Consider the following 11,153-nt stretch of genomic DNA (forward strand, 5'->3'; position numbering starts at 1 on the left):
GCATCACTTAATTCGTCCAATCTCGCAAACCTCTGCCAATTGCACCTTTTTATATTTATTATTTATTTCCTTTTTGAAATGCATGCATATGAAGTTCGTTTTGATCAAATTGTATTGCAATTTACAAGTAAGGTGTGCCACAAGTGTTTCTGGCTTGGCTTGTACCAGTCAGACAATTATTGAAATTATAATGGCGAAATAAATCAACAATATTCACACCAATATGAGTTTAATTTCAAGAATTTACTAGATTAATTATGCGCATGTCATCTTCTGATGTGATTTTACAAACAAATTAATTAAAAATAAAAGGATGTCAATTTTATGTTGGCCCTTTTAGATGTGCTTAATTCTAGGAACTTTAATTTTGTGGACCAGTGTTTCTGGCCCCTTAGCCCCCATATCACTATTATCAAGTCCCATCAAACATCTTGCCAGCCCTTTTTCTTTCGATTCTTGCACCCATCCATCGGTCCACTCTGATATTTAAGCCATGTGTTGCAGTTGTTTTACTTTCTGTCGAACTATTGGCTACATAGAAAGACCCAGTTATTAGTGCTGAAAAAGCCATGACATCCCCTATAGTTAATGGACACCTTGGGAAATGAGAGGGTCCTCCTCTCCTCTTAACTGTATTAGTAGCTTGCTAGCTAGCTAACTCATCATGCCCTAGTTTGGGGACCGAAGACGCATCAACCGCCCCATCTAAAAGGAGTCAAAACAGGTAAGGTAAAGCCTCACAAAATCGGGGAACAACACAACTACAACAAGAAGTGTTTTATATTTGGTGGCCAGTGGGACCATGTTAGTGTTAGTGCACTAATATTTCATGCCAAGTATTATTGCTGGGTTATATTAGTTGGTCAAAGTAGTGTGTTTGTTACTTTACACTCGAGCTTAATTCTCTTTCAAGTACGTTGGAGTAGTTTAGAATATCACATTGTTAAAAACAAGAAAAAGGTATTATTGCAAGCAAACTCTCCACATGAATTGGGCATGTTGAGCACAAAACAAAAAAACTCTAGTTCAATTAATTTTTCACTATCTTGCACCTTTCAGTGCCGATCAAGTGCAGCCTCTAAAACATGTGAAACCCACAGACAAACTATTAACAAGGATCATGTGGAGCGAGTCTCGTGAAAATAATGGGAAATTCAATGCATTTTTTGCAATTTCCCAATAAAAAGTAATTCAATCTTCGACTGAACATTGTGCAGCACAGAAGTTTACGAGCATGTCTCCCCTGCCGTACGCAGTTAGAAGGTAAATTTCCTTTTGTCTTATCACGTGACTTGACTGTAAAACTAACCAGCTATTGTTTCCACGACAAGTAAAATTGATATAAAAAATGAAAAGAAAAAAAAGATAGATAGCAAAATCATGGCACTTTGCAAATTGACAATTCATCACCATTCCACAAACAATACAGTGCACCACTTTTTCGGCATTCAATATTACAAGGATCCGAAAGTATGTCAAAATTTCTCAGCATTTCATCTATTCAAATTTACATAATTGTGTCTGCCCTGCTCATTTTCAAAACTTCCGATTCATATTCCACAAAGTGAAAATTCCCTTGTTTACTAATCATTTTTCATGTTAACATGTCACGAGGTTCGGTACCTGATTTAGTCCGCGAGATAGTTTCTGATTGAACACATGATATACAAATGCTAACTTCTAAAATTCACCAAAATTTGCTATTGGAAATACACAAACCCCCTTGAAATGGTGTGACCTACCATTTCAGCACCATATTGAGCAATAAAGACGGAACAACTTGGATGCCAAATAGTCCACAGAAAAACAAGTGGAGTGAAGGCCACAACTGGAGCGAAGGTCTTGAAGCAATTCCTATTCCTCGTATTTGACATGCAATACAGCTCGGGAATCAAATGCTGCAGGCGACAATACTTACAATAATTCCTCACTGATATTTGATCTAATTTGAATTATGACTCTGTGAGCTTTGCTTTCAGGTTCCCGAAGGTTGCAGACAATATGACGTGGTGGTAAATATTCTGTCACACAAAAGGGGAATGTTAGTAAGAGCCCAGTCACCTATACAGAAACATAATTATACAGCAGGTGTAACAAGAGGGCATTGCTTACCCATAGAGATCATTGTCATACCCGCAACAAAATGTCTCTTAATGACAAGATCCAGTTAAACGAATCTATCTTTATCTCTCAATGACAATCTCTTTAAGGAAAAGCACATCATCACGTGGATGAGCTTCTTCTACCCGAACTAGAACTTCATCTCCAACATCTGCTCCCACAGATACCCACACGGAAGATTGAAGTCCCACCTGAAAAATTCATGTTTGACATAATCGACGTAAGTGCAAGCCATAAAGCTTAATAATGGCGCAACCCATAAAGCTTAATAATGGCATACTCATCCCAAATAAAAGAAGGGTTGAGAGCAGGAGAGAAGGGTAAACATAAAAGAAAATGACAATACAGATCCAGAATGACAATACAGATCCAGCTACAGACTTACTATAGCTACCACACATCTTAGAATTGGTAGAGAATCAAAAGACAGAGGCTCATCAACTGACATGTACCATATACGTTCACAATTGATCTGCATAGACTATATGGGATGCTTATTTTAATATCTCATTAATAGCAAGTGTGGTTGACATTGTCTACAGTTTTAGTTTTGTCTTACAATCCTAAAAGTTTTGTGCTACAAATAATGCATGACATAACTAGCAGCATTTACAATTAAACAGATATAATTACATGTTTACCTCAACTAACAATATGGCTGCAATCCGATCCTTAATGAATCTAAGAATCAACGCACGATATCTTTTTTCTTTTGACTGCCTTCTCAGAAATTCTAATATCCAATACCGAAGACTGCTGCTAAAGAGCTTCTTTGCTACTCTAGCATTCATATTCACTATAGATGCCATCCCTTCCAACTGACCAGCTGAGAAAGGAGGAGATTTCCTGATGAGAAATGCTTTAACCTACATAACAGATACCTTCATCAACGCTTAGCAACATTAGCTCAACAATTTGGCTGAATACCGCATTAAAACACAATTCTCAGCAACGTATTAGTAGTTATATAACATGCAGAAGTCATTGCACTTAAGCCTGCCAGCTTAGCTTAACTTTCTGACCTTGGTATTTTGGAATTCATAAGATTTAATTATTAAAGTTAATTAACCATGTGCTCAATTAAGCAAGACCCTAGTTTATATAAATCTGTTCATAAGATATGGTGAAGCACCAATTGTCCCTCCAGATTAAACTTCACACGAGCGACATAGACATAAATATGATTTGATAACACATCTGTTTTTTTTTTTTTTTTTTCTTTCTTTCAAAAAGTCTCGTTCTTCATTTTTGAAGAAAAGACTCCACATAGCAGTGATACCTTAATTCATTACCCTTCATTCATGAAGCACATAGCTTTGTCTGCTTGCAAACCGCAGACGAGATCAAGATCATTATATGATTTTGTTGACAGCAGAAGGACAAGGTCAACATTTGAGATTGTAGTTTATTAAGAACTATACTTGCATGGAAGAAACTCACCTGATAGTGAGCTAGTAAATCCATATATCTACGGATGGGAGATGTAAACTGAACATAACCCGGAAGTCCTAAAATTCCATGGCGTATAGGTTTCCTGAAATCAATTTCAGCAGCACGCATTAGTTTAACAAGAGCAGAGCTTCTAACAGGTCCTTCCGGAAGATGTGCAAATGCAGATGTGTCGATGTTGGATTGGGGCTGTCCTCTGTAGGGTAAAGGAATGTTATTGCTAGAACCAAATGTGGCCACAACTTCTCCACAGAGTATCATCATCTCGGTGACAAGTCGCATTGCAGGGTCTGCCTGGTTTTCAACATACAGATTAATAATAGGCTCTGGATCCTCTGGATTAACCACTTTGATACGTGCTTCCAATGTGGCTGTGTCAATTGCACCCTGAAAAATGAGCATATAGTTATTGTCACAGAAGAATTTTGGAGGGTTATTGATTAATCATGCCTACAAACCCTTTTTTCTTTTGAGACCTTAGATCAACATTTCCTATTTAAAAAGTAAATACATGTTTGTTTTATGAATGAAATTGTTATGACAAGGGTTTGGATTTTTTCGATCTTTCATGATCTTAAGGATTTTGCGCACAGCAGGATCCATATCAATAGTAGAATATCCATAGGGTCCAGGTTATGGATAGTACAACCACGAAAATAATTGTCGACTAACAGGATCACGACGCACCAAAGAAAGCTACTGGAACTTTGAATCACACAACCAAGAACGTTTCAGAATTAATTTTGGTCTAATTAATTAACTCCAACCTGTTGGCGACGCCATATTGAACGGAGAGTTGCAGCCTCAGACAGGATTTTCAGTTCAGTCTCTTCTTCCAGGTTTAAATGAAGAAGCTCCGATGCACTCTCATACGTCAACATGTAAGTTGGTCTAATGATTGAGTTGTCCACCGAATATTCTGCAATACTATTGAACCACACAGAGAGTAAAATAGAGTTCATTAGTAAAATTTGGTTGGAAAGGAGAAAACTAACCAATGAGTTAGCAAAACCTAAAATGCTTCAAAGAAATATCCACCCCACTTGTTCTAGATTATTATATAATCTTTGAATCATAGTCTGTAGAATTATCTTATTTGGAGAAAATTAACCTTTAAGTTAGCAAAAGCTAAAATGCTTCAAAGAAATGCCCACATGAGTCTGTTGTGACGCCCCCTCTTTCAGTTAGAAAGATCTTGTTTTAAGCCACAATGATTTAATTATTTCAGTCTGTAGAATAATATGGAATCATTTTAATTCAAAAATCTATCCACCACCTTCAAAACCAAGATAATTCTGAATTCATAATATACAAATCTAGGAGGGAAGTAATGGTCTACAAGCCCTAAAAAAGGGTATTACAGCTCTGTGTAACTCCATTAAACTATAAAACAGCACCGATTCGGATGAGATCTCAAGGGGGGACCAAACATATAAAGAAAAAAAATTGTTTTACCTGCCATCAGAATGCAGCACAACAGATACTGTAACTGCATTGCAATTCTCTCCTTGTTGCAAACTCATTCCCTCCATGGCAAGTTTCTCTGGGAACATAGGATAAGTGGCAGTGGGCAAGAAAACAGAAGTTCCTCTTCTCATTGCTTCCCTATACATCATGAATTTATCAGAAAAGAGTGAAACATAAACACATATCAATAAGGCTTGTAGTGTTCCACAAGCTACCTGTCTACTATGCTCCCGGGTTGAACAAACCTAGTTGCATCTGCAACATGAATCCATATTTTAATGCGTCCATCTTGCAGCCTCGTTGCACTCAGAGCATCATCAAGCTAACATGTTACAATTAAAAATTTCATACGAAGAGCTATCAAATTTTGATGCGGCAAAAATTTACAGTTTTGACAGCAGAAGATAACATCACTAGGCATGTGTAAAACATACCTCATCAGCCTCGTCCACATCAATAGCATAGACCTTCAAGTGAGTGAGATCTTTCCTTTCAATCTAAAACAAGAACATTTGCAGAATTTTTGTAAGGTTTTTAAACTAAATTTTGCCCTGTATGTACTATAATACAGGAAGCAGGCTAACCTTATACTTTCATTTTTATAGATGTGTGTCTGTGTAATTTTTCATATAAACCATTAAAAGTTTCATTACAATAATAATACAAGGTTTCCTATAAAATTAAGGATGCAAGCCGAAATCTTAATACTGAATCACATCTTTCCCCATGGGTAAAACTATGTTCATAACAGAGAGCAGGCTAACCTCATCTGGATCATATGAATCTGACAGAAGACTTTCTGCAGCTGATATAACTTCATCTGAGTGATCAGTACGGGTATTGAACTTCAACAGGTCAAGATTCACATGTACAGGAAAAAACCCAATATTTATGAGGAGATTTAGAGCTGATGATGCTGTTTTCACCATCCCCATTGCCCTTAGGATCTGACAAGAAGGTATGTACAAAAGGATAAACAAATTAGGAACAAAGCTGATATGCATGTATGAATATGATGTATCACACAAAGAGAAATAGGGCATAACATCATCAATAAGATCTTCTCTTACGATGACCCATACATTTTCGGAGCTTAGAAGTACCAATTATCACAGTAAGCTTAAACACTATCATTTAAGTCAGACTTGGTTACCATTCCAGCCGTTTTCCTTTGGTCATCATTTGTGCAGGCATCAATAGCATAAGATTCAAGAGACTTAATTTTCTGTCTGATTTTCTCTTCAACCATCCAAGAAGATTTGGGAGGTTTAGCATCTAAAGGCATTGCCTTAGCAGATTTCAGTAATTGTACAAACTCCTGCAGTTCTTTCTCAGCTGCCTCCTTTGCGAGCTTCCTACGGAGAAGTTCCTCAACCTAGTTTCTCAAACAAAAAAAAATTCACGTCAAAATTATTGGAAAAGCAAGAAGACAATCAAGATGAATGCTATCATGGATTACTCACTTACTAATCAAACTTGCATTAACTTCTAATACATGTCAAGAATATCTTTTCTTTCTTTTTCTTATATAAATAGATATATATATATATATATATATATATGTGTGTGTGTGTGTGTGTGTGGAGATGCCTAAACAGTAAAACAAAAGATTTTTTAATTTAGAGTGGTAAGTCCTATTGGTATCTGCCAACATACGACCCAAACCATCTTATGCCAATCAACTTCAACGTACCAATAGACTACAAAAAATTCAATTGTTATAAATTTTCTTCACCATCTAATACAAAACTATCAATATAGAGTGGAATTAACATCATCTGAGGAGAATCACTCTTCCTTCAAACATAATATCCTTTCTTGAAACACATCTCCACATTAGGAGCCATAAAGATAAGCAATTTCAAACAAGGCGAGCCAACTGTAAGAAGGGAAGATGTTAAACCAAAAGCATAGCTGTACCTGCACAGCAGGTCGAGGTCCATATATAGAGCGAGAACCTCTTGTCTCTAGCACAGTGAAGTATACTTCATCTTCTGAAAGCATCACATGAGCACAGTAGCATTCAAGAGGCTCCACACTACCAAAGATCATCTGTGGAATGAGCTAGGATCATTGAAGGAACAGCCATACATATATATTTAACTTGAAAAGTATAGTACCTCAGCTAATTCTTCTGCTGTCACACGCTTATTCTTTTCAAGGAGTTCAACCCAAGCAAATTCTAGAAGTGCAGAGTCCTGCACCAGATTAAAAAAATATTTTTTACCAAAAAACACAAACCACCAGAATATAAAAAGAAAATTCATATCTGCGACTATTTTTGGGCAAAAACCAACCGAGTTTTCCTGAGCTCTCTGAACAAACTTTGAAATCTCTGCGTGGTCGAAATTTTCAACACCAGGAACAATATATGTGATTTGTTGTGGTTTAATGGATGATGTAACACCATTCTGACATAGCATAAGAACAACCACCATAAAAATAAAAATGTTAGACTAGCAGGAAAACAATAACATCCCGTGCATAGTTTTTATTATTAGTGAGCTTTCAACACCTAGCAGCCTATTAATAAGCCGCATTAGTTGTTTTTCTAGTAGAACCTGATCAGAAACCATCCAATTCTTCTTGCCATCGGGTCTCTGGGCAACAGCAAGCAATACTCTCTCTGAATCCTTCTTGAACTCGAGCAGCAACCCTTGGTGCAGCGTTCGGTTCACAAGCTTATCTTCTACAATCCCTCCACTGCTTGTCAGCTCCACCCTGCAAAATAGTTACTAAATAATCTCATTATACTTGCATTATATATATGCCTTTTTTCTTTCTCAGCAACCAAACAGCGCATAAATTACATTAATTTAAGTCTCTAAATTCGTAATTAAGGATGATCAAAAAAAAAATTCGAAGAAATGTGATTCTGAGAGGGGGAGAGAGAGGGAAGCTACTTGGCGGCAGCGCGAACTCGTCTCCGTCGGCGCAAGGCACCGAGCTCTTCCATGACGCTGTCGACGAGGCTGTGAACGGAGCTGCTTTGAAGGCCGCCATGGCCAGGAACTAACTTATCGGATCGAAATATCGGGAAGCGAATGCTAAATTGGGAGAAGCGGCGACTGAAGTGGCATGGGGAGCAGCGGAAGGCGAAGAGAGTAGGGGACGAAGAGGAAGTGGAAGCGGAGCGAAAGATTGAACAGCTGCCGACGGCTCGAACCGCCATCACCGTCCGGCGAACGAAATGAAAGGTTTAGGGGAATGGGAGGGAGAGTTTTTGTTACTCTGCTTGTTTGTTGATAATGGCTATCCTGTGACTGCGAAAGCTTGTTTTCTAACACCCGCCCTTTTCTTTTTTGCCCTTTTCTTTTTGGGAAATAGCCCAAAATGCCACCATTTTCATAATTCTAACTGAAAATACCACCCTTTTTTAAAAAATTTGGAACTATCACCTATAAATATAAAATGATTGTACCTTTATTGCTGATTTTTCACAAGTTCAGGTGCCTCAAGTTCAACCAAACAGCACCAACCCCATGCCATGCATGGCAAGACATGTGAACGTGGCACCGAGATCGCCTTGATCCCTACCCCAGTTATATAAATAAATAAATATATGTATTTATTTATTTATATACATGTTCTAAAATTTCCACGTTGTTGAAGATGAATTTGTGATGGGGATTAATGAGGCATGTGAATGTGTATGGTGTTGATTTAGCTTATTACGTACTCAGCTACGGTACAACTTTGGGTCCCCATATGCCCTTAAGTTTGTGTGTACGGTGTTCTAAACATTCAAATGCACGTCTCATTGATCGGCTTTGCTTAATTTGTACAACCCCGTTTAAAATGATTACCATCATTAATTAAGTTTCCCTTAATTTATACAGACTAATTGGATGTGTTCATAGCAAATCGGCATTCAAACTCATTTGGTTATGGCTATTTGAGATTTGCTTTAAGACATAATTACATATAAGAGATTTTAATCGCAATGGTCCTTAAAATTATATTCGAGTTTTTTTTTGGTAAATTCTTGTATGTGTTCTAATTTAGTCATTCCGTATCATTTTTCATTAATTTTGCATCTAAATTATTCACAGATGAACAACATTAGAATACGTGCCAGAATTAAAAGACCAAAATAAAACTCGAGTATAAAGACCATTACAGCTAAAAACTATCACCATGCATATTGAAAAGACCATGGATGAATAAATCAAAGCACAGTTTAGGGTTCTGAAAACTTCTTTGTTTTTTTGGGTCTCATCTATCAAGTAGATGGTGGGTAGTTCCTAAAAGGGTTGACTATGCTTACTTTGGAATTGAATGATTATATCTTTTCACATAAGATTAAGAAAATATTATTTGATCTTGGGGCAATTGTATTTTTATGGATTTGAGAATAATTGCACTCCACTATAAGATAACCCTAATCATGAGCTTTCTCTTCGTACACCAACATTTTACCTACTTGCATATATACAAGTGATTACATTATTTATCTGCCTAAGACTCCAATCATGTCTATCGAATATTGATTCATGGGGCTTTGCATCTACTTTGCTTCGAAACTTGGTTTTCAAATTAATTATCTTTGTATAATCCCATCATATCAAAGTCAAACAAAAGATTAAACTAATGAATACGTTCCTACAATTAATTTAACTTATAATCTATCTTTTTATTTTGTTTTCGGGGTTAATGGGCTTTGTTCTTAGTATAAGGATCAAATAATTTAATAACATTAATGGGTTGTTTATTGATAAGTAAGTATGCACCGAACAATCTTATTTTATTTATATTTATTTCCAGTTTCAGGCCTTTTTAACAATAAAAAACCTTATGACCTACTAACGGAGTCTAGTTTGATGGAAAAGAGTTTGACGTCCAAATATTCGAACCCTCATGACACCTTAATAGTGTGTGTGAGAGAAACCTTCCTACCGATAGTAATTTAGGCTATGACTTGCATTGAAAAAAACATCTGAGGTCTGGCACCTCTTCCTCTATGATATACATAAGCTCATGAAAAAAATGATTAAAATACAGTAAGGAATTCTAAATGCATGCAACCAACAATATGATCCGTAGTACCAATACAATTATTTCTGAAAAAACCCAGAGGCACGACTGGCAGAGAAATAGGGGTCCCAACCATGGCTGGAATTCAATTATTATATATATTTAATACAGGAGGAAATGGGTTGGCCAAGGGCCATATAAAAGATGAAGTCCTCACGTAGATTATTGGAGCTTTGACGTATCATCTGGAGCAGAGTGAGCATGTTGAAATTAATTCTGCTGTTTTTTAAGCAAAGGACAGTCCTCTAATTTAGTCCGTACCCTTTGATAAGCAAAGGGTCGATCGACTCCCACGTTAGCTATCACCTTATCATTAAACGACATTAATTAAACAACATTTTAGTATTTTCCTAATCGGTATATAGAGAACATAGTAACATGCATTTGGCTTCATCTGTTGACTTTCTCGAATTTTTGACTTTGTGATCGTATGAATTTTTAAAAATACTTGTACAATACACAATGCGTACGGCTAATTCTATATTGTGAGTTGTATTAATGTAAAAAAATAACTCAAGAATTTCTTATTGACCACTCTTTCTCACTTGCATTGCATGTTGTTGGAACATCATTTGACATTTTTAATCGAGAATAATGCCTTTCTTATCGAACTAGCTAGTTGATGGAATGGAAGAATACATGTAGACATTTAACACGGGAATTTCTCATGATCTGTCGGCTCATATCATGGTAGATTTTCTCTTTTCCTTTTTTATTTTTTCAGATGATTCTACTCCTCATGCGTTTACCATATCTATATGACGTATGTGATTACTTACATGAAATGTCATGTGTTTTCTTCACGATCATCTCATGCGTGCATATGTCGCCCATATCATGATGATGCTTGAGTATTATATCAATTATGTAAGTGCACCATATAGCACTACTCAACACAATAATCTTCACAAGAAGATATACAAAGCGTAGCCAAATTTTACTTTGTCGAGAGAGATTGATAACTGATTAATTCAATGGTAGTTAGTTATATGTTTTTTTTTACTTATGTTGGCAATTCTAGTTTACGTCTATCACATATTGCTACGAAAAGAATTAATAATGTATGTCAAGTTAACATTCTC

At 36.4% G+C, this 11,153-nt stretch overlaps 1 protein-coding gene across 4 annotated transcripts; it reads right to left on the minus strand.

The window, feature by feature from the left end:
• Window positions 1-1,387: 1,387 nt before the first annotated feature.
• On the minus strand, window positions 1,388-8,311 carry LOC117632886 (ribonuclease II, chloroplastic/mitochondrial). 4 transcript variants are annotated; one of them, XM_034366498.1, is made up of 15 exons: window positions 7,941-8,311; window positions 7,599-7,758; window positions 7,335-7,448; window positions 7,158-7,235; window positions 6,958-7,089; window positions 6,191-6,412; window positions 5,802-5,984; window positions 5,472-5,534; window positions 5,253-5,359; window positions 5,026-5,175; window positions 4,338-4,497; window positions 3,562-3,957; window positions 2,763-2,987; window positions 2,134-2,312; window positions 1,388-2,021 (listed from the first exon to the last, which is right to left on the minus strand). In XM_034366498.1, the coding sequence occupies exons 1-14, from the start codon at window positions 8,207-8,209 to the stop codon at window positions 2,184-2,186; spliced, it is 2,388 nt and encodes a 795-aa protein (XP_034222389.1). In that variant the 5' UTR covers window positions 8,210-8,311; the 3' UTR covers window positions 1,388-2,021; window positions 2,134-2,183. The 4 variants fall into 4 exon arrangements, with proteins under 4 accessions (XP_034222389.1, XP_034222388.1, XP_034222391.1 ...); XM_034366497.1 differs by having other exon boundaries at window positions 2,113-2,312; XM_034366500.1 differs by having other exon boundaries at window positions 2,113-2,312; window positions 7,335-7,772; window positions 7,941-8,055.
• Between the last annotated feature and the right edge of the window lie 2,842 nt (window positions 8,312-11,153).

Source organism: Prunus dulcis, chromosome 6, assembly GCF_902201215.1.
Source record: "Prunus dulcis chromosome 6, ALMONDv2, whole genome shotgun sequence".
In the NCBI taxonomy this organism is placed as follows: domain Eukaryota; kingdom Viridiplantae; phylum Streptophyta; class Magnoliopsida; order Rosales; family Rosaceae; genus Prunus; species Prunus dulcis.